The sequence below is a fragment of the Stegostoma tigrinum genome, chromosome 3 (genome assembly GCF_030684315.1).
Source record: "Stegostoma tigrinum isolate sSteTig4 chromosome 3, sSteTig4.hap1, whole genome shotgun sequence".
NCBI classification, from domain to species: Eukaryota; Metazoa; Chordata; class Chondrichthyes; order Orectolobiformes; family Stegostomatidae; genus Stegostoma; species Stegostoma tigrinum.
In genome coordinates, this window is record NC_081356.1 from 27,163,674 (window position 1) to 27,188,664 (window position 24,991).

At 42.0% G+C, this 24,991-nt stretch overlaps 1 protein-coding gene across 2 annotated transcripts in view; it reads left to right on the forward strand.

The window, feature by feature from the left end:
* Nucleotides 1-24,991, forward strand: part of megf10 (multiple EGF-like-domains 10) — a 165,590-nt gene that overhangs the window by 37,081 nt on the left and 103,518 nt on the right. For both annotated transcript variants that reach the window (XM_048527988.2, XM_048527989.2), the window contains exon 5: nt 13,208-13,300. In XM_048527988.2, coding sequence (XP_048383945.2) covers nt 13,208-13,300 — 93 coding nt within the window. The remainder of the gene's footprint in view (nt 1-13,207; nt 13,301-24,991) is intronic.

A 24,991-nucleotide genomic window follows, 5' to 3' on the forward strand; every position in this document is an offset into this window, starting at 1 on the left:
GAATCTGATTGAAACTCACAGAATACTGAGAGGCCTGGATAGGCTGTACACGGAGAAGATGTTTCTGCTATTAGGAGAGACCAGGACCTGAGAGCACAGCCCCAAAGTGAAGGGATGACCCTTTTAGATCTGAGGTGAGGAGGAATTTCTTCAGTCACAGGGTGGTGAATCTGTAAAACTGATTACCATAGAGAGCCGTGGAGGCCAAGTCATTGAGAATATTTAAGACAGAAATATGTTCTTGATTAGTAAGGGGATCAAGAGTTATAGGCAGAAGGCAGGTGTATAGTGTTGAGAAGCATATCAGCTGTGATCGATTGGTGGAGTAGACCCGATGGGCCAAATGGCACAATTCTGCTCCGCTGTCTTATGATCATTTTATTCATTCATGGGATGTGGGTGCTGGCTAGGCTAGCATTTATTGTCCTTCTCTAATCATCCAGAAGGCAGTTAAGAGTAAGATAACAAAGTGTGGAGCTGGATGAACACAGCAGGCCAAGCAGCATCTCAGGAGCACAAAAGCTCCACACACCCTAGACCCTTCATCAGAGAGCACTTCATCGGCTCTCTGATGAAGGGCCCAGGGAGTGTGGAGCTTTTGTGCTCCTGAGATGCTGCTTGGCCTGCTGTGTTCATCCAGCTCCACACTTTGTTATCTTGGATTCTCCAGCATCTGCAGTTCCCATTATCACTGATACAATTTCAACCCCACTGCGAAGCCTCTTCCAGGGATGCCTAACCTGTAGGAGTTACCCTCCTCCCTCTGGACCAACCTCAGGGAATCTCTCTCCCATTGCAACTCTCTTGTAATCTCTTCAGCCTTGAAACTGCTGGACCATGCCCTGAAGCAAACCAGGTACCACAGTCACATCACCTTCCTCAGCACCTGCCTACGGAACCGGATCATCCCCAATGGACTACAGTCTACATTTCAGCCTTCCCAATTTGGCCCAACCGTGACCACCTCTACACCCAGAGCATTCAGACCCTTCAAAAGCGTTTCTCCCTGCGAGTCCTGAAACAGACACTCGCAGCCATGCGCCGGCACCTCCAGTCACTGCAATCCGGCCTGCCCCAGCTCAGAGCCTCCCTTTCCCAGACCTGCAAAGGACCCCTGCTGTTTTTTATCCTCCGCAGGATCCACAGACTGAACACCCAGTTCCACTCAGCTTTACTGGACACCAACAATCGTAAGTACAACAAACTCACTGGCTTCTGCCACCCACAAGAGGATTCCTGCACCTCCGAAATCCCGAGCCTGTCCCTGCCCCTCCCCCACCATGTATCCGCCGCCATTGACCATGAGGACACGGCCGGTGACCCCACCGATGACGTCACATCCGCCACCGCCAGGCACACCACTTCCGGGACCGCTGCTGCAGTCACCGCCTCCACTTCCAGAACCAACACCACAAACATCACCCTCACTGCTGCTGCTGCCGCCGCCCACTCCGCTCCGCCCACAGCCGACGCTGCCAACGGAACCCCGCCCACAGCTGACGCCGATGGAACCCCGCCCACAACCTCCACAGCCAGCATCCCCAGAGTAGACAGCCACACTGAGCCCTGCCGCATCTTCACCATCCCCGCAGACCTCCCACTGACTGAGGACGAACGGTCAGTCCTAAGCAAGGGGCTCACATTTGTCCCCCTCCACCCACACATCAACAAATACCAGTCACGTTTGGACATTTGAGCAGTTTTTCCGCTGCCTTCGCCTCCACGCTTACTTCTTTAACCGGGAGCCTAACCCTCCCTCCACTGACCCCTTCACTCGCCTCCAACACGAGTCCTCCTGGACACCAACCCCAGGCCTCCTACCCTCCCTTGACGTCTTCATCTCCAACTGCCATCGAGACATCAACCGCCTCAACCTCTCCACCCCTCTCACCCACTCCAACCTCTTCCCCGCAGAACAGGCAGCTCTCCGCTCCCTCCGCTTCAACCCCAACCTCACTATCAAACCTGCAGACAAGGGAGGCGCAGTGGTAGTATGGCGCACTGACCTCTACATCGCCGAGGCCAAATGCCAACTCTCCGACACCACCTCCTGGCGCCCCCTTGATCATGACCCCACCCCTGAGCACCAAACCATCATCTCCAACACCATCCATGACCACATCAACTCAGGGGACCTCCCACCCACAGCCTCCAACCTCATTGTTCCCCAACCCCGCACGGCCCGTTTCTATCTCCTTCCCAAAATCCACAAACCTGCCTGCCCTGGTCCACCCGTTGTCTCAGCCTGTTCCTGCCCCACCGAACTCATCTCCACCTACCTGGACTCCATTTTCTCCCCTTTGGTCCAGGAACTCCCCACCTATGCCCGTGACACCACCCACGCCCTCCACCTCCTCCAGGACTTCCAGTTCCCTGGCCCCCAGCACCTCATTTTCACCATGGACGTCCAGTCCCTATACACCTGTATTCCTCATGCAGACGGCCTCAAGGCCCTCCGCTTCTTCCTGTCCCGCAGGCCCGATCAATCCCCCTCCACCGACCCCCTCATCCGCCTAGTCGAACTCGTCCTCACCCTCAACAACGTCTCTTTCAATTCCTCCCACTTCCTACAGACAAAGTGGGTGGCCATGGGTACCCGCATGGGCCCAAGCTATGCCTGCCTCTTTGTAGTTTATGTGGAACAGTCCCTCTTCCGCACCTATACAGGCCCCAAACCCCACCTCTTCCTCTGTTACATTGATGACTGTATCGGCGCCGCCTCTTGCTCCCCAGAGGAGCTTGAACAGTTCATCCACTTTACCAACGCCTTCCACCCCAACCTCCAGTTCACCTGGACCATCTCCAACACATCCCTCACCTTCCTGGACCTCTCAGTCTCCATCTCGGGTAACCAGCTAGAAACTGATGTCCATTTCAGGCCCACTGACTCCCACAGCAAGCTCTCTGATGAAGGGCCTAGGGAGTGTGGAGCTTTTGAACTCCTGAGATGCTGCTTGGCCTGCTGTGTTCTTCCAGCTCTACACTTTGTTATCTTGGATTCTCCAGCATCTGCAGTTCCCATTATCACTGAGGCAGCTAAGAGTAATCTACATTGCTGTAGGTCTGGGCTCACCTGTAGATCAGGCCAGGTAAGGATGGCAGGTCGCCTTCCCTGAAAGATCTCAGATTTTTATGCTCAAAATTCTGGAATAGGTGTTGGACTCTCAATCTTTTGACTCCAAAGCAAGAGCAAAACATTAACCTTTAGTGCTGTAATCATTCTGTGCTTCTGCTGCATACCTCAAGCAATGTGTTGCCTTAAAAGGTGGTGAAAACAGATTCAATACTGACTTTCAAAAGGAAATTGGATAAATACTTGGAAAGGGACAATGGAGAACAAGCTGTGAGTGAGATTAATTAGAGAGTTCTTACAAAACATAGCACGAGCATAACGGACTGCCTGTCATTGTACTGTAGGGTTCTCTTAGCCTTTGTACAAAGGCTTAAAAGTATGTTGGTGCTTGAAGCTATGCGAGAACACCTTTTAATAAAGTTTTGCCTGTCAGGGAATTTGTTGTTTAACTGCTGTGAGTGACGTTTATTGCAGCGTGAAATTGGCAGGACATTGCATACTTTGTTTTACTGTATAGTCTGGTATATAAAGGAACAAAAATAACAGTATTTGCACAAAACAATTATAACATGTGACACTGGTCACCATAACTCTTGACTTTTTTTCTAACTCATGATTAAAGCTGGTCGTTCATTTGCAACAATACTTTATTTAGATATAATGCTTGTTATTGTGATCATGTGAATAATTACTTGTGTAAAGGAGCTCACAATACTGAATTTCTTTACTCTCCATCTTCGGTCCGCCTCCCCCTCTCTCCCTATTTATTCCAGTTCCCTCCCCCCATCCCCCTCTCTGATGAAGGGTCTAGGCCCGAAACGTCAGCTTTTGTGCTCCTGAGATGCTGCTTGGCCTGCTGTGTTCGTCCAGCCTCACATTTTATTATCTCACAATACTGAATCCTGTCTTTTCTTTCACGCAGTTCAGTGTCCTGTTCTTATTTCAAACAAATGTAGAAAGTAGTGATGTTTGGAGATTCTTGCATATGACATATATTAATTGCACTCATTTTCTTGAACTCTTGTTCACACCATGAACACCTTTCTTGTTATAGCCCACATATAGAGGAACATTTTGATCTTAGAATTAGGTAGAACAGAAACCGGCAATTCAGCATAAGCTTTCTGTACCATTGTTTAAGCTCCCTTCCAACATTATTCTTCTCGGCCCATCAGCATATTTTTCTATCCTTTCTGCCTTGTCTGTTTATCCATCTTTCCTTTGAATGTTGGTTACCATGTCTGCTAATTCTCATCATGGAGTTTTGTTCCACAGAAGGAGGATATTTGGGCCATGGAGTCCATTCAGTTCCCCATCAAGCAATCCAGTCAGTCCCATTTTCTTAGAGATAGTAGGAACTGCAGATGCTGGAGAATCTGAGATAACAAGGTGTAGACCTGGATGAACACGGCAGGCCAAGTAGTATCAGAGGAGCAGGAAGGCTGACATTTTGGGCCTGGACCCTTCTTCAGAAATGGGGGAGGTGAACGGGGTTCTGAAATAAATAGGGAGAGAGGGGGAGGTGGGTAGAAGATGGATAGAGGAGAAGATAGGTGGAGAGGAGACAGACCGGTCAAAGAAGCGGGAATGGAGCCAGTAAAGGTAAGTGTGGGTGGGGAGTTAGGGAAGCGATAGGTCAGTCCAGGGAGGATGGACAGATCAAGGGGGCGGGATGAGGTTAGTAGATAGATGGCGGTGGGCCTAGAAGTGGGAGGAGGGTTTAGGTTGGAGGAAGGACAGGTTAGGGAGGTGGGAATGAGCTGAGCTGGTTTTGGGAGACGGTAGTGGAAGGGGAAATTTTGAAGCTTGTGATTGTCCACACTGATACCATTGGGCTGCGGGGTTCCCAAGTGGAACATGAGGTGCTGTTCCTCATAAGCAGAGTGTGTTTGGTCACTAAAAAGTTATTCCTTTTCAGCTAAAGAATTTTCTACTGACTTCTTTGCTGAATATATTTGTGACTGTTTAGACTTAGGTTTAGGCCTTTCCTCATGTGGAAACACCTTACTATGTCAAACTCCTTTTAAATCCCTTCACTATTTTAAAGACCTCTGTCAGGTCATCTCTTCCTCTGCCCCCATAACTGAATGTATCTGTTTCTCTGTTATGGTTTTCCTCAGGTTTTCCATCTTATTGTTTCTCTTGTCAATTTTCTCTGTATGTGATTTATCTCTCTACTTTGCTTATAGAGCACATTGTTATCTCCAACCCCCTCACACCCCCATTCCTACTAACAGATTGCCAGATATACATTGACATATATCACTGGAAAGGAAATTCCTCCTATATGGATATAATGGGCTAAATGGCCCCATTCTGTGCTGTAACTGTTTACTGATTCCACTGATGTTCTTTGAAAGCATTCCAGTTTTGCAGTCGTGCTAGGTGGAGACTGATTTCAGAGTCTCATGGTATCTCCTATTTCAGAAAATAGTTGTTATAGCATATAAGGCATTGAGAAAGTACCCAATAACAGACCATACCCTGTCCTTATTTACTCACATCTTGTAAATATTATTTAATATGATGTGATGAACACTATTTTTCAAATTTGTGTTTTTTTTTCTTTTTATTTTGCAAATTAATTGCAAGTTAACATTCACGCCAAGGTCAATAACTCAAGAATTTGCTATCATGTTGTTTGTGACAGCATGTATATTTTTCCATTGCTGTTTTACTTGTAAAGCTGTTTGTTAATTTCTACAAAGACTAGGTATCTTTAATTTCTATAAAACTGCACAGTACAGTGAACAGGATAATGAAAAAAATGTTGGCGTCCATCGAACAGTGTGAGATAAATTTTGTTACCTGAAGATGATGCTCCTTATATCTTTTAAACTGACAGGTTTGGAACAAATTGTGCAGAGAATTTCTAAGCACATAAACATGTATGTCTTATTATTATTGTAAGCCAAACGTTGCATGTGCTGTAGCAGCTTGGGTGATCAGAATATGTAATTATTTTGTTATAACCACAGTCATTGATTTGCATACTGAGAATAAGCAGTCCAAATCCATTGAGCCTTCTTACTCCCCCACCAACGAAATAATAGAGGTTGGATTCCCAAACAAAGCCCAGCAATACCAGAATAGTTACCTTTTAAGATTTTTTTTCTGCAAATTAAACATGTCTGTCATTACTGTGTTAATCAACTTAAATTGCCTTGAATTTTCTTTTGCTTCACGGCTTTTCTATAATGTCCCCTTCAGTTCTCTGTTTTGCTGTGCATTGTTAGCTGACTGGACAAGTTGATGTGGTGTCAGGTCTTCTTCAATATCTATCTGTATGTAAGCAATTGCTAGGAAGTGAGTAGTAGCTCTACAAAATTATCCTGAGACACAGTAGGTCCTGTACGTGCAACACACCCTGCATACCTGATTCATTGGCTCCTGATAAAGCAATGCCTCATATTTAAAACTCTTATCCTCACATTCAAATTTGTCTATGACCTTGGCCGCCACATCTCTCCCTCATCTCTCCCTGCAATCTCTTCAGCCCTACAAGCCGTTGAATTTCTGCGTTCCTCCAATTCTGGCCTCTTGTACTCCCCTGATCTTCATCACTTCACCATTGGCACCTATATTTTCAGTTGCCTGAGCCCTAAACTCTGGAATTCCCTTCCTGTACATCTCTGCCTCTTTACCTGTCCCTTCTCTTCTAACATGCTCATTCAAAGCTCCTGTGTAGACCAAGGCTTTGCAGTTGTTCAGGTGGAAGCACTGTTAGGATGATCGTAACGTGGAAAGAGACCTGTTGCATCTGTGCAGACTCTCTGCAAGATCAACTCATTGAGTTCCATTCTTCCTCTCTTTCCTCATTGTCCTATACATTTGATTTTCTTTTCCTTTATTTCAATTCGTTTATGAAAACCACAATAAAGTTTCATTACATGCTTGAGCAACGCAGTAGAACCCTAGAATGATTACAGCACTAAAGGATTTAATTCAGCCCTGCCTCTGAGTCAAAAGATTTAAAGTGCATCTCCTATTCCAGAGACTTGAGCATAAAAGTCTAAGATGATGTGACATATTGCCATTAGAGGTGCTGTCTTCTGGATGAGACATTAAATTGAAACTCTGTTCACCCCTGTCAGGTGGACTTCAGAGATTCCAAGGCACTACTTTGAAGAGCAAGAGGGGAGCTAGCCCAAGTGTTTTCCCCAATATTCATCCCTTAATCAACATTACTTAAGAGAACATAGAACATAGAACAGTACAGCACAGTACAGGCCCTTTGGTCCACGATGTTGTGCTGACCTATTTTCCTACTAAGATCAAACTATCCTGCAAAATCCTCCATTTTACTATCCTCCATGTGCCTATCCAAGAGTCACTTAAAAGTATCTAAGTGTTTGACTCCACTACCATTGCCGGCAGCGCATTCCACATGCCCACCACTCTCTGTGTAAAGAGCCTACCTCTGACCTCCCCATACCTTCCTCCAATCACCTTAAAATTATGCCCCATCATAATTGTCATTTTCACCTAGGGGAAAAGCCTCTGACTATCCACTCTATCAATGCCTCTCATCATCTTGTACACCCCTATCAAGTCACCTCTCATCCTCCTTCGCTCCAATAAAAAAAGCCCTAGCTCCCTCAACCTTTCCTCCTAAGACCTGCTCTCCAGCCAAGGAAGCATCCTGGTAAATCTCCTCTGCACCATCTCTAAAGCTTCCACATCTTTCCGAAAATGAGGTGACCAGAATTGAATACAATATTCCAAATGTGGTGTAACCAGAGTTTTATAGAGCTGCAGGATAACCTTGCAGCTCTTAAACTCAGTTCCCCTGCTAATGAAAGCCAACACACCATACGCGTTCTTTGCAACCCGATCAACTTGAGTAGCAACTTTGAGGGATCAGTGGATGTGGGCCCCAAGATTCCTCTGTTCCTCCACACTGCCAAGAATCCTGCCATTAACCCTGCATTCTGCATTCAAACTTGACCTTCCAAAATGAATCACTTCACACTCTTCTGGGTTGAATTCCATCTGCCACTTCGTTGTCCAGCTCTGTATCGTGTCAATATCCCGTTGCAATCTATGACAGCCACGCACGCTCCCCACAACTCCAAAATCTTAATGTTATCGGCAAACTTACTAATCCACCCTTCCACTTCCTCAACCAAGTCATTTACAGAGATTACAAAGAGCAGAGGTTCCAGAAGAGATCCCTGTGGAACACCACTGGTCGCTGAGCTCTAGGCTGAATACTTTCCATCTACTACCACCCTCTGTCTTCTATTGGACTGCCAGTTTTGTATCCAGACAGCCAAATTTTCCTGAATCCCATGCCTCCTTACTTTCTGAATGAGCCTACCATGTGGAACCTTATCAAATGCCTTGCTAAAATCTATTTACACCACATCCACTGCTCTGCCTTCATTGTGTTTTGTCATGTCCTCAAAGAATTCAACAAGTTTTATGAGGCATGACCAGACCCTCCCAAAGCTATGATTGGATCATTATAGTATTGCTGATTGGTTAGAGTTTGTTGTACAGAAATTGGCTCCATGTCTCCTACAATACAGCTCTTCAAAAGCACTTAGCTAACTGAAACACGGAGGTTGTGAAGTCTGTTATATAAAAACAATCTTTTATTTGTCTTAATATCCCTGTATGTGGCTTGGTATCAACCTTTGTTTGGTCATGCTTTACACAGGGGCAATTTGTTATTTTTGTCCACCCTTCAAATTTTCTTTGTCACAACAAAATTTGTCACGTATTCCCACGAGATTGCATGCTTAAAAATGGATGTCCCCTTATAAGAATGTTGGAAAATAAGACCATATGCTATCACAAACTGAAACAAGACATCAGCAGAATAACTTGCAAAGCCAGAGAGAGGAGTTGACAAAATAAAGTTTTAATATTAAAGTTTTATTGGCCTAATTCCACAAGAGTGGGAGGTAACTTTGCTTAACAAACAACATTTTTTCAATGTTTTCACAGAATGTACGTGGCTCTGACTAGGTTGGCATTTACTGCCCATCCCTAAATCCACATGTTTATTTAAAAATTAAGATTAATATTGTGTCATTTCCCTTGGCATGGTTTGAATAATTGGACAAAAATGTTTTAGTTGGATCTTTCATGTCATCCGAATAAGTGGGATTTCAGCTAATGTTTGACATTGGAGAAAGCTGAATTAATTCCTAGGAACTGATGCAATGTTTAAGGGTTTCAGAACTTCAGGCAGTTTAATCCATTTGTATATTTATCTCAAAGGTGTCGGAGAGGTTTAGCCATCTTTGCATCCATTGTACAGGCAGAAATCAAGGCTCAAAATTAACCAGCACCTGCTGAGCATGCCAGTGAGGCCCAAAAGTTTCCCGGCTCACATTGCTTACCCAATTTTTTAGGTGCTCCCGATGATCACCCAAAATGAGCAATAGGTCATTTTCATTTACATAATAAATGGACCTCATACCAATTGTTAGAAGATCCCAGCAACGAGCAGGCACGAAGTGAGCCAGAATGATTGAAATGAAATGTTTATTTAGTGGCAGAGCTTTCTGTGAATAGTTGTAGATTTCATGATACAGTGGTGAAATGGGCAGAACGATGGAAGCGACGTGTGAGGTGATACACTTAGGGAGGAATCAACTGGCAAATCAGGACATTACAAATGGCCTTATTTTGCAAAGTGTAGAGATGTTCACAAAAAAAACCCAAATGCTTACATATGCCAGGGCAAGTGATAGACTGCTTTAAAAATAACTATGGATTGTTGAGTTTACAAGTGGAGGTGAGGAAACTAAGTATGGCCAAGGTGGAGAATTAGATCCAATTCTGGCCACCACACCTCAGGAAGGTGTAAAGACCTTAGAAAGGGAACAGAAGGGGTTCACCAGGATATAATCAGGATGAGGGACTTCAATAATGACAAAATGTTAGAACCGTTCTCCTTGAAATAAAGGAGGCTAAGAAGTGACCTGAGCATGAGAGGTTTCCAAATGCGAGATTCTAATAAAACAGTGTGCAAAATTATTCAACAACTGGATGTCAGAGATTGTAAATTAATAATAAAAGATCTAGATGGATAAAAGGGGAAATGTCTTTTTGAACAAGTTTCTGGCATCTGGAATACAGTTTTCCTGAAAAGATGATGTAAGGTAATTCCATAAAACATTTTAAAAAGATGTTGCATGGGCATTTGCATACTTAACAGAAGCATGGGACCAAGCCTGTGTACCCACTCATAGACATTTGAATTGAATGGTTTTCTATAAATAAATTCTCTACAGGGCAGGGCAGAAAGAAGTCATTTGACCTATTGAATCTGCACCAACCCTCTGAAGAACCACCTCCCCCCAGCCTATCCCTGTAAACCTCATTTCTCATGGCTAATGCATATAAACTACACACTAACGGCAATTTTTAAGCATGGCCAATCCACCTAACCACCACATCTTTGGACGGTTGGAGGAAATCGGAGCACCATGAGGAAACCCACGCAAATCATGCAAAACTCCACCCAGTCACCCAAGACAGGATTTGAACCCAGCACTGAGGTAGCAGTGCTAACCGCTGAGCCACTGTGCCGCCCTGTTTTCCCTTCTGTGCTCTATGACTGTTAAAAACAAGTCCCGGACCTCATCCCTCCTGTTTTGTAATGCATTTAATTACTTTGCACAGAAGATTAACATGAACATTCTTCAGGAAAAATATATTGATTGCGAAAGGAAATGCAGTGAACTTCAAATGATAAAATATCATTTGTTGTCAATGTGAAACTGTTAAGTAATTTAGGCAGTCAGGACATGGCTTTGATCTGTCGCAGGATCCAAATTCATTTCATGCAGGTGGGGCTGTTAATTTTGCCAGCTACTGAAGCTACATTGAGGTGAATGCTTCAAAGAGCATTTCTCAGCCACAGCATCAATAATTTGTATTTAAAAAAAAAACCAAAGGACTGCAGAAACAGAAATTGCTGGGAAAACTCAGTAGCATTGGCAGCAGCTGTAAAAGAAAGCAGAGTTAATGTTTTGAGTACATTGACCCTTCTTCAAAACTGATTGTGCCCCAACACTTTATACAATCACTGCACCACACCAGCACTCTCATCCATGAAAGAAAAGCTGACTTGAAACAGCTAGCCTTTCTTGAAGTTGCGAAAATATCTAATTGAGAATCTAGTAGATGTGATTCAATCATAGGCCTCCCCTGCTGCTTTGCTATGGCACATCTCCATACAAAAACAGCCAACTGGAGGTAAATGTAACCTCTAAAATCAAATTCTATAGAAAATCAGCTGAATGAATTAAAATACTGTTTTAAGCTGCAATGTTCATTTTAAAAGAAATCAGTGATTATGAAGTTCTTAAATTTTGTAATGTATTATTTATAAGTTTGAATATTCACATAGAATATAGCATGACTGTTTCAGTCATAATCTCATTGTCAATTGGGTTTGGTGAGTGAGTTGCTGTATTTGTATCTTAGCACCTCCAAAACAATCAATTAAATTGCTTTGAAATTGATCCCGAAGAATATATTATTTTTCAAAGATTTTGCCTGGAGCTGTGATTTTTATTTTCAGTGTTGTGTTAAGCCTTGCAGTATTTGTTTCGAATGAAGTTTTCTTTAGATTTTATGGCATCATTCTAGTTATTGAAACATTTTTTATGAAGAGGTTCTAGCCGAGTTGAGTTAACTGGATGCTGGAAATCAGAAACCAAAACAAAATTTGCTGGTAAAGCTCAGCAGATATGGCAGCATCTGTGGAGAGAAAGCAGTGACCCTTCCTCAGAACTGAATGTAGTTGTTAAAAGTTGTCCTCAGTAAATTTTCTACTTGAAGTTGTTTTGCTGTGAGAATGAATGGCAGAATTGTCATGATAATGTGCTAAAGCCATGAGGTGCCTATTTTTCCAAAAGTTCTTTGTCCTTTGATCATTAAGAATCAGGAACAAAGAACTAAAAGCGGCACTATGCTGTTAAAACAACATAATTTCCCCTGTGTCATTTGTGGCTCAGTGTTCCACTTTAGGTCAGAAAGTTGCAGGAAACTCCAGAAGGTTAAGCTCAATATCTAGACTGGCCCTTCTTTCATAGAATCCCTACAGTGTGGAAACAGGCCCTTTGGCTCAACAAGTCCACACTGACCGTCAGAACATCCCACACAGACCCATTTCCCTGTAACAAACCTAATCTACACATCCCTGAACACTACAGGCAATTTAGCATGGCCAATCCACCTAGCCTGCACATCTTTGGACTGTGAGGGGAGAACCAGAGCATCCAGAGGAAACCCACACCGACACGGGAAGAATGTGCAAACTCCACACAGTCACCCGAGGGTGGAATCAAACCCGAGTCCCTGGCGCTGTGAGGCAGCAGTGCTAACCACTGAGCCATTGTATTTTTTTTTCACACAGTGGATTAGTAGTCCATCGCCTTAACCTCTCGGCCACCTCATCCCACATCCTGGTGTGACATTGAGGGAGTGTTGAGTGTCCAATGAGATGTTAAACCAAGCCCCATCAATCGTCTCTAGTGGATGTTAAGGAGTCCATAGCACTTATAGATCCCCTATTCCAAAGAAGAGCAGGGGAGGTATCCATGATGTTCGATCTAATCCTCACCTAGTTTCTCACAAAACGTAATCAGTTTGAGATTGTCTTGTCAGTTATATGGCAGTTTGTGGAATCTTGCTGTGCCTAAATCAGCACTGTTTTTCATACAATGCAATAGAGACTATATTTCCAATGTACTTCTTTAGCTGTAATTAAAGTATTTTGGAACTTCTTGAGATCATGAAAAGTATTATGCAAATGAAGTATATCTCTTTCTCTTCCTCTCGTTCCCCCCTTTCTTTCTTTCTCACCCTCTGTCTTTTTTTCTTTCTCCCTTTCCGCTCTCGTTCTATTCAAAAGTGTAAGTATGTTAAGCAGATCGCACTGGAGGTAGCATTTGAACTAAGATTTTGAGATGTAAAACTGTTCAACTGAGACCCTTTCTGCTGAAAAGTAAATTAGGGGAGGCCACTGCGATAGTCGTGCTCTAAGGAACAGTAGGTGTTTTTGTGCAGTAAAGCACGTCTGAACTAATCTACTGCAGCTGTTATTGCAAATTGTTCACTTTAGTTTTCTTTGTCCTTTTTCCCTCCTTGTTGCATGTCTCTCACAAACAGCTCACTGTGCTGAGAAATGTGTCCATGGAAGATGCATCGCTCCCAACACCTGTCAGTGTGAACCAGGCTGGGGAGGCTTAAATTGTTCCAGTGGTAAGATCTCACCTGCTTATATCCATTTTGTTTGTTTTCATTGCACACTTCTTACTTGTTATTGCAGCCCGTTTTATCAGAAGCATTCCTCAATGCACAAAATAATTCTGATATTTACTTTTGAAATGTTGACATGCTTAATTAAAAAGAAGAGATTATAAATAGAGGCTCTAAGAATAGGTTCTATGTTACTACTACAACTGCTGGGAGGAACTAGCCTTTACTCTGTCTTCTATTACATTCTATTTTACTGTCTGTCCTCCTGCCATCATCACAGTGGGTGGTGCTTAAAATCAAGTATTAACCCTTTCAAACCCATATGTAACATTTCCCCAAAACTTTTCTCTGCTCACCATTGTTGTTGTATGTCTGTTTTTCTGATTATATTTGCAACTATCCCATCTCCCTGTTGGTATTTATAAATTCTGATGATCTGGAGATTTTGCTGTTTCCCGCAAACATGCTCTGTTAGGGTGTGAAAAAGTAGTAGTTGGTTAGGTAGAAGCAGTTGCCTTGGACTGTCTTCCTGGTGTTTTAGAGTCTAAAGTTCTCTTCTGAACAAGAGGAAATTTTATTTGTTGTACTTCTTTCGTGGAGGGCACATCCCTGCTTTTTAGAGTAGGCACTTCTTTGTTGCACTATCTTGAATCTTTGGACATTCCTTGTCTCCTCTTAGTGATGTTGGATTGTGACTCCAAACAGTGTGCTGGGAAATGGGTGAGTAAGGAAATCTTAACCGCTTCCACAAAATTAAATTTTGTTTGTATTTTATATTTAATATTTAACTGTTATTTGATTTTTAATACCTAAATTTCATCCAGGCTTAAAAAGGGACGTACAAGCTCCTAATTTGTGAACATCTAAAATTAGTTAACTGAGAAAGCCAGCTTAAATAATTGATCCGCACTTGACCCTGAACTAATGCAGTGTATTAATAGAGGCATTGGAAGAGTGAACATAACCCAGGGTTCAAATTGATCTGCTAATTTTATTAACACTGGAAAGTGGTGTTTGCTAGTCTAGTGTTTACCAAGCTTATCTGTCTATGTGGCACAATTGATCAGTACACCCAACTGTTACCTGAAAGGCTAGTGGTTTAAGGTGCATCGAGATAATGGCTTCTTCCCACCAGTGTCAATTTTGGATACTCTTGTGTGTCAGTAATAATGTCTCTACCTCTGAGCAAGGAGTTCGGAATTCAAGTCCCACCTGCTGAAGAAACTCCTCTGAATCGGTTGATTAGAAAATACCCATAATTAGAGGCATCTCAGTTAGAAATAGTGACTACAGGAAAATAAACAGTTTATTAAGGAGTATTCTATTCCTGAGGTTTTAAATTTATTTTATTTATTCACAGGACAAGGGCATCACTAGTTAAGCCAGCATTTATTGCCTAGAGGGCAGTCACTGCTGTGAGTCTAGAATCACATGTAGGCCAGCCCAGGTAAGGATGGCATTTCCTTCCCTAATGAACATTAGTGAACTAAATGGGTTTTCTGACTTTGGATTCATGGTCATCGTGGTCATTTACAGACTTAATTCTGGGTTTTTAGTTAATTCAAATTCCACCATCTGCCACATGGGATTCGAACCCAAGACGCCAGAACATTATCTTGTTCTCTGTATTAGATTTGGGAAGGGTTCCATTTGCCTGGAATGTAGTGACTGTAACTCCTTTATTCAAAAAGGGAGGGAGATAGAAACAGAAATTACAGACCAGCTAGCTTAACATCTGTCATAAGATGTTAATGTGTTGAAGGTTTGTAATTTATTATTGTTATTATTGTTATTATTATTATTATTATTATTATTACTTGAGAACTTTGGTTCTAAAATGGAGGAAATACAGCTTTTACTTGACAGTTCTAGCAAGGTCTGGCTTTTCATAACAAGGTCAGAAAGTAATTTTGAGCAGTGAATTCAAATAGCAATTACAGAATGTTGTTTAATTTGAAATAATTTACTAGAAATCCACATAGGAACATCATTGCTACCTAGAGTGTAACCGTCACAGAGACAGAGGGACAGAAGCAGTTTCATACAGGGAGGAGGTCCATAACAGTGGAGATGACTGTTATTAGCAGTGATAATACCACTAGGCTGTTGCCTCCCATTGTTGTAACTGGTGGTTAGGTTAATAACGTAAATGAAGCAGCAAAATAATTAGTTTACTAAAGTAATTAAGCTATTAAGTAGAACATATTATTAAGGATGGCAGAACAGGTGATATCTTATACTGCAGACCCAGGGCCAACACATCTGCAGTAAGTGTTTGTGGCTTGAAGTGCTTTGGTTCAGAGTTTATGAACTGATCAGTAGGCACAGGAAAGCAGAAAGTTATCTGGATATGTTGTACCAGAAAACAGTCACAGCTGGCTTCCCCCATCCGTACCAGAGCTTCAGTCTTTCTTTGGGTTGATGAACTATTACAGAAAGTTCATACATAGCCTGGCCTCCATCCTGGCACCTTTGCATTAACTTTTAAATAGGGGTCAGCCTTGGAAATGGTCACATAGCCAAGCCAATTGTTTTCAGGGCAGTAAAGAAACAGCTATCATCCTCTACGGTGATGGCATACACTGATCCCAAGCAAGATCCAATATTGACATGTGATGCCTCACGTGTGATGGCATCAGAGCAGTATTAGCTCATAGATGGCCCAATGGAGAGAAAAGCCCAATAGTGCATGCATCCAGGACTTTGGCTAATGCAGAGCATAAATATGCTCAGAGATAGGATGAAGGTTTGGCAGCCATATTGGGGAGTCAGGAAGTTCCACCAGTACGTTTACATACATAAGCTTGTAATATAACAGACCACAAATCCCTGTCAGATCTACTTAAAAAGGACAAGGACATGCTGCGCATTGCTTCAGGCTGAATTCAGCGGTGGGCTCTAATACTATGTGCATATAATTAGAAAGAGGAACCCTCTCCAGGAGGCCAGGTAGCCAGTGCAGGTGCATTGAGCTGCCTCCCACTGGTAGATTGACCACTGGTGGTACCGCCACTGGAAGAGCCCATAATGATTTTAAATTATCTGGACATGCTACCAATCAAAGCTGACAATATCCAACTTTGGACACAGAAAGATCTGGTCCTGGCAAAACTGAAAAAGCTGGTGGTAATAGGGGTATAGCAGAGGGCCGTCAGAGCCAGGTTTGAAACCTTTTCGGACCTGGAGAGACCAGATGACAGCAGAGGACAGCATATTATTAATGGGAGCAAGAGTGATTGTCCCAAGCATAGGCCACCACTAGATACTGGATGAACTCCAGGGTCATTACCAGGGGTGTCCAAAATGAAGATGTTGGTGGGAAGTTATGCCTGGTGGCTGCAACTGGATGCAGACATAGCTGAGCTGGTGCCGCAATGCCCAGAGTGCCAACGAGAACAAAAATTACTGCTCGCAGCTCCCCCACATTCATGGGAATAGCCAGGTAAACTCTGGACTGGGTTATACATTGGCACTGCAGGTCCTTTCATGAGCCCAATGTTCTTCATCATTGTGAATGCTCACTCAAAATGGCTGAATGTGCATAGACTTCATTCGTCAAACACAGGGATGATGATAGAAAAACTGTGCACATCTTTTGCAATATAAGGACTCCCAGAAGAGTTGGTCATGGATAATGGGCCATCATTTACCAGCAAGTAATTTGAGTATTTAGTAAAATTGAATGGTATTCAACATATTAGGACAGTTCCTTACCGTCCATCAACAATAGTCTGGCAGAAGGAGCAGTCCAAACTTTGAAGGCATGCTTAGAGAAACAGCCTACACATTCACAAGATACCAAACTACCCCAGTTCCTGTTTGATTGTAGGACCACCCCTCATGCAACTACAGGGATAGCTCCAGCAGAACTGCTAATGGAGAGAAGACTCAGCACCAGGTTTAATCTTTCTGGATTTAGGTGTGAGGGTGAAATGGTATCAGGAAAGCTGATGTCGGACACAGGACATTGCTATGCAAGGGAGCCAGTTTACTTCATAGGATGAAATTTGATGTAGGAACCATGGGAATGGCCCTGCCTGGGTAAGAAGCCTGGTTGACGTGAGGTCAGGTACATTGACATCAAAGTTTGTGTTGGTAAGGTGGTCCTGTAGAAGCACGTGGATGAAAGGAAAGCTGCAAAGTTGCATACTGTGCAGGAGCAAAACTACAGCCGTGCCAATAGTTTCAGAACCCTTGGGTTCTCCTTCCCTGTTGAGCACTGAAGATACCTTGGAATTTGGGATGTGTACAGCAGGCATCATTGCCTTGATTCCTTTGCTGCATGAAGAAGAGAATGAATTCCTTTCGGATGCAAGAGGTGAGCTACTCTGTGTTACACGCTGACCCTATCAGAGGCACAGTTGGAGGAACCTGATCTGGTGCTAAAACGGCCCAGGAGGTGCTACAATAATAAAAGAACCAGCCATTGCACTCGCACTAGGTTGGGGAGGGATGTAATGACTATAATGAATTCAGTCAGGTGGACCTTATAGAATATGAGTTCCCTGATTGGGGCTGTTAGCCTGAAAGCCCTGGCTGACCAATATAAACAGGCGATTCAAAGGTTCTGCTCACTCTGAGAGCTGGCTCTGAGGAATTGGGATCAGTGTCAAAGACTCTATATGTGTAAATAAAGGGTGACTTGGTGATTGTATGCTGGCCTCTCAAGTTATTTCAGTCTCAGATATAAAGAAAAGCATTTAATTGCACAAAGTTCAGTGGCAGGTGAATAGATTGGACAGAATACAAAAACAGCAAAGATTAACTAAAAGATTAATAAAGTGGGAATAATTAGAGTATGGGAGAAAGCTAGCCAGAAATACAATAACAGATGATAAGAATTTCTTGAGATATTTGAAAAAGAAAAGAGATGATAATATGAGCATTAGTCCAATCAAGAGTGAGAGTGGGGAATTAATAATGCAAAATGAGAAAATGGCGGGTGAGTTGAAGAGATATTTTGCATAGGTCTTCACTATCAAGGATATCAGTAGCATCCCTGAAATAACTGTAAATTAGGAATCGGAAGATAGGGAATAATCAAAAGGTAATTACAATTATCAGGGAAGTGGTATTGAGCAATTGCTAGGGTCCTGATAAAATTCTTAATGGATATGTCTAGTGATTGGTTTTAATTTTCCAAGATTCTTTACATTTGGAAAGGGTTCAATTTAATTGGAACATAGTGCATGTAACTCCATTATTCAATGAGATGGGAAACAGAAAACATAATACTACAGACCAGCTAGCTTAACGTTTGCCTTAAGATGTTAATGTGTTTAAGGTTCATAATATATTGTGATTATTTGAGATCTTGGGTTCTAAAATGGAGGAAATACAGGTTTTCTATCAAGGTCTGCCTTTTATTTTTTAAAAGAGTAGAAAGTGATAAAGTAATTTTGTGCAGTGACTTCGAGCAGCAATTATACAAAGTTGTCTAATTTAAGCTAAATGACCAGAAAGGCTCATGGGCAAATCATTGCTTCCCGGAGATTTACCATCACAGAAACAGAGAGGGACAGAAGCAGGGAGGAGTTCCATAACAGCAGAGAAGACTGTTGTTTAGCAGTCTTTAAGCAATCAGGCTGGTGAGTAATCCTATGAAAAAAGCTAACAAAAGAAAAGGCTGTGCCAGGGTGTCAGACAGGAAGGCATCCGCCGAGGTAGTTGAACACATGAGGGTAGGGAACCAGTGTTAAATCATAAGTGTTCTCAATTCATGATAGAATTGGGTTTCTGGCTTAAGGGGCAAGGGGAGACAGAGAAACTATGAATAACATATGTGGTTCTTGGATTGTTAGACTGCATCAAGAGGGCTGAGAATATATAGAGGAGGTGGTTCTCCCCCACCAATATAAACCTCTGCTTAGGTCACATCTGGAATATTTTATATGATTCTGGCACCAGAGAGAATACATTTAACCTTGGAACAAGTGCAGGGCAAAATGCCCAAAACACTGCTCGGGCACCAAGAGTTGTATCATGCGGAGACATTATACAGTAGGGTTGTATTCACTGGGATATGCAATGTTCAAGAGTAATTTCATCTGTTTCTGAGATTTAAAAAAAAATTGACAGGGTAAATTTGACAAAAAAACCTATTTCCACCGGTTGGAGAAGCTTACGAAGAAGGTGTGTAATGTTAAAATCACAACAGGGCCACTTAGGCAAGGAATTAGGAAACAGTTTGTTGCATCAGTCTCCTAAACCCACCATCTCTGACTCACAGGTAAGGAAACTATTTGCTGAGCCACATTTAACACTGTTAAGTATTGTAATTTGTTTCAACTGAACTGAAATGTGAGACTTTGCTGCTCAATAACAGTTTTTATTTGCAATGTAAAGCTCTTGCAGTTTTGGGTAATTAAGAGCACAATCTCAACTTAATGTTGTTTCAGGACATCTATCCATTGGCATTAAAATGTTAAAGGATGATTGAAGACTGCTCTTTAACATGTTCTAGGCCACACTGTAGATGAGAGGCTCATTTCTGTAATCCAACAGCTCTTTAAATATAAACAATTTTTAGAAACACTGTTTGAGACTCCTCTTGAGCTGGGTGCATAGTTTCTCAGGCTATGTATTTTCTTTAATATTAGGAAAACCAAACGTGGAAAATGAAGTACAGAATCTTGTCTGTGCCTTCTCTGATATGTTCCACTTGGCTTGGTAATGCTAGGAAAGCAGTGACATATATTTGGCTCCATTTATTATAATGTGTTTTTTTAAATTTCCATACTTATAAATTATCAGCCAACAATATATTCCATAAGAATTAAAATTGTCTTGAAAATTACCAATATTGAATACATAGAATTCCTCATGTGGTGATAACGGGGTATTTTAATCACTCAATTTGTATAACCATGACACTAAATGCTATTACAGTGCAACTAAGATAACCTGACCATCAAGACGAAGGGAATACACTTTTATCTCACATTAATGAATTAATTTCAGAAGTTCAAGTTTGTTTTTACTGGGAAAGTATTAAACTATCAAAGTTTTATCAATGTTGATATCAAGGAATTCCAACCACACAGCCTGATTTTGTTGTGATGTATTACGTTTATGAAATTTCACTCCTGCTTTGGTGCTCTGTTGGTTAGGTATTTGTCGGGTATGGCTCAGCTGAGAAACATGTTCACCCACTGATTCAGAAGGCTCTGGGTTTAAGCCTCATGCCAGAGACCTGTGCATATAATGCTCTCACTGCAGTACTGAGGGATCATTGCACTGCCAGAAGGTGCCATTTGTTTGAAAGTTATATTAAACTGAAATGCTTTCTCCACTTGGATGAAGTAAAATATTGAGGAACAGTCCCTTCAACACTATTTATCTCCAGACAATATCACTGGGAAACAGATTCTCTAGTTACTAAGATAGTAAGAACTGCCGATGCTGGAGTCAGCAATAACACATTGTGGAGCTGGAGGAGCACAGCAGGCCAGACAGCATCAGAGGAGCAGCAAAGCTGACTTTTCAGGTCGGGACCATTCTTCAGAAATGGGTCCCAACCCGAAACATCAACTTTCCAGCTCCTCTGATGCTGCCTGGCCTGCTGTGCTTCTCTACTATCTACTGGAGAGTGCAGGTGAGACATTGTGTCTGAAAGACTTACACCTCTAAAAGAGCAGTATTCTTTTTGTACTCCCGTCTATTCTTTCCCTGCTGCCCTGATTACTTTTCTTCCTTTTCTGGTATTTCTGCAATTCCCTTTTTATAAGTTACTGTAGAATCTGCTTTCGCCAACCTCTCGGGTAGTGCATTCCAAATCTCAACAGCTATGTGTATTTTTATTTATCCCACGTTCCTTCTGCCAATAATCACGACATTGACTGCAACCAAAACTGCCTTAACTAAAGCTTCTTAAAAATTCATTCATGAAATGTAGGCGTAGCTGGTTTGGCCAGCATTTATTGCCTATCTTTAATTGCCCCAGATTTGATTGGCTTGCTAGATCATTTCAGCGGTCATTTCAGAGTCATCCACTTAGATGTGGTATGGAGTCACAGAGAGGGCCAGGACATCTAAGGATGTCTGATTTCCTTCCCAAAAACACATTTAAGTGAAACAGATGTGTTTTTATAACAATTGGCAGTTTTATACACTGTGAGGTCATCTTTTAAATTTCAGATTGTTGCACATTGAACACAATAACATCTGTTATGGTGGGATAAAACCCATGTCCCCCGATCATTAGCCCAAGGTCTGGATCACTAGTCCAGTGACATTACCAATGCACCACCACCTCCCTGGCTATTTATGAGGCAAGAGCAGGAAAACACTTAGTGATCCAAAGAAGATTGAACCAGCAAATTATTCAAGCTAGTAATTTTTGCAGAAACTCTAAATATCCCGAAGGAGCACTGAACTCTCCAGGCTGGTGTATTTTGAACAAGATGTTAAAATTTGTGTGACCTCTTACATGATGTTCCACTATTTGAAAGACAACCAGGGGAGTTCTCTTCCATGCACACCAACAAGAACAACAACAAAGTTGCTGGAAAAGCTCAGCAGGTGTGGCAGCGTCTGTGGAGGAGAAAACAGAGTAAATATTTCAGGGCCAGTGACCCTTCCTCAGAACTGGTTCTCTTCCATGACCCAGCCAATTTTGTTCCCCGTTTAGAATCATTGGAACGGAATGACTGGTCTTTGTCAATTGCCGTTTGTAGGAACTTGTGGTACACACTTTGGCTGCAACATTGGATGTATTTCCTACATTACAACAGTGACTTACCTTGAAAATACTTAATGAGCTGTACAGTGCTTTGGGCCTGAGATCATTGGAGGTGTGACATAAAAGCAAGCTTGTCTTTGCTTTTTGGTTGCGAAAAGCCTCTCACTCTGGTAACAGAAGTTGTATGTGAATAAAAAGCATTTTGACTGATATCAGGGTGATTAATACTATTCCAATTGCAGAACACAAGTTTGTTACAACGCACATTTGTGAAAACAGAGTTGACGAATTATATTCCATGAAGAAAATGACTATCTTCCAAAAGACTTAGGAGCACAATGACTGGGAGTTAAAAGTCCAATGTGCATGAAGGAGTTGAGTTTTGAAATTGTTTGGGAACATAGAAAACAAAGATCCCTCAAGTATGTCCTGCCATTAAACAAGATCATGGCTTTCCTCCATCTATCCACCTTGACTCCCTCTCCCTTTATTCTTTTGGCAAGCAATAATCTATATATCTCAAGTTTAAAGTGAATACTCAGGTTGTGATCTTTTGCTTTCAGACAAACAATGAAATGTTGGAACTAAAATAGACTTGCAGGGTCATTTGAAATTGTCACAACTTTTTTTCCAGATCTGGGAACAGGAGTGATTTGATTACTGTAACTATATTTTTAACACTACATGCATTCCAATGGGGTACTGAAGGATTGAAACTTTTGGACAAACTAATATGTTATGATATGTGGGTGAGAGCCAACATGATCCGCTGACCGACTTTTGTCGATGAAAGTGCATTTAGAAGATTGGTGACATGGCATCAGTGAGAGATTGTCAGTAGAATTGCTGAGTTTTACCAGCAATTTCTGTGAATGTGTGCTGATAATTTTGATGATAAAGCAGTGCAGAAGGGTGTTGTAAATGGGGCAGCACAATGGCACAGTGGTTAGCACGACTGCTTCACACTGCCAGGGCCCTAGGTTTAATTCCAGCCTTGGACAATTATCTGTGAGTTTGCATGTTCTCCCCAAGTCTGTGTGGGTTTCCTCTCGGTGGTCGGGCTTCCTCCCTCAGTATAAAGGTGTGTAGATTAAGTGGATTGGCCATACTAAATTTTCTGTAGTGTACAGGCTATGTGGATTAGCCATGGGAGAATACAGGTTTACAGGGGTAGGGTTGGGGATGGATCTGGGTGGGATGCTCTTCACCCTTTCCAGAGACCGACATTGCTTTCCTTCTTTAAGACCCTCCTTAAAACCCAGAAAACTTTCCCTCCGATTCCCATTGACACTAGTTTTACTAGGGCTATTGATGCCACACTTGATGTCAAGGGCAGTCACCCTAACTTTTCCTGTTGAATTCTGCTCCTTTGTCCTTTGTCTGGCAAAATCCAAACTGAATGTCATTGAGCAGGTTATTGCTAAACAAATGCTGCTAAACAGTTGACAACATCTCCCATCGCTTTTGATGATTAAGAATAGAATTGCAGCAGTAATTGGCACAGTTGGATTTGTCCTTTTCTGGAATGACTAGATAGTCTGCTTTTGTAATCTTGATTGGGAGATTGATATTGGCTAAGATGCTTGGGATAACTCTCTTGCTCTTCTTTGAAATAATGTCACGAGATCTTTTACATCCACGTTAACCCCAAACAAATTGGGCCTCAATTTAATTACTCATCCGAATAACAGCACCTCCGACACGGCAGCGCTCCTTCTGTGCTTATGCATTCAAGCCCTAGAATGGGACTTGAACATAGACTTTGTAGGTTCAGAGATAAAATTGAGCCACGAATATTTGTCATTCACAGTTTTGTGATTAGCTTTCCATCCGGCCATTACACATAAGGACTGATTGTCACAGGATGCAGACTGTATTGATCCATGACCCAGCTGAGAGACAGCTCCTGTGTTTCTTGCATATGATATCTGTTAAGTATTTATTGAGACTCTATCATTGCTGGGTACACTTTTTGGTTCTTGTATTGATTTTATGTTAAAGCAGTTAATTAGAATGCAAGGCGTATGGTTATTACAATATTGAAGTGCAAATAGAAGATGATAAATCAGAGATTTATTATGTTCTTCAACTGCTTTTCTCAGCTGCTAAGAATGTGTTTACCATATGGAGTGTTTGGTTGAATGACAAAGTAGTGATGAGAGGAGAAGGAGTCACTTCCTTGGATGATTAAAAACCTGACCTTCTGGAAGATGAAATATGTTGATCTACAACAAAGGAAAACCAATATGATGCTATCTAATCCCTGCAGAAATTAGAAAAGGATGTTGGGAGAGGGCAATTAAAAAAAAATGGTTAAGTCACAAGCAGAACATTGAGGAGAAATGGTTGGAAGACCTTTTGGGGAAATCTCTTAAACCCATTGCAAAAGAAGATAAATTCCATGAAATGGGAACAGCATTACCTCATAACTATAATGTTTAAGATCCTAACAAACATATTGGAAGCCAAAACAAATCATTACGTGGACTGTGATCCATTGGATTTTGGCAAGGATTTCAAACTAGTGGGACTAACTGATAGAAGCAAAGAAAATGAGCAAAAATTGCATACTTGATTATGAAAAACCCTCAGCTGGGTGAGCTGTAGAAGCAGTTCAACAATTAAATGAGGATATAACAGAAAGGTATGGATGAGAGACCATCTCCACAGCGTATGGTGATGCTACATCTGGTATAATCAAACGTGGTGCGAAACAAACTTGTCTAGGGATAATCACCATTGCTTTTAAACCCCAATGTGAAAGCCATGAGAGACCAAGCACCAGCTGATGTGCAGAAAGATGTCAAAGTGGAAATCTAATAGATGAATGTGGTGGGATTTGCTGATGACCAGGTCTTAATGATTAGCATAACAGATATAAGGTGAATGAAATGATGAAGGATGTGCATTGAAATTTGTTGTGAAATGAGCAAAACGAATCAAAGCAATAATAGTGGGAAGGTAGAGATCAAGATAAATAGTCAACAGTTAAAAGTACATGGGAAGAATCTTGT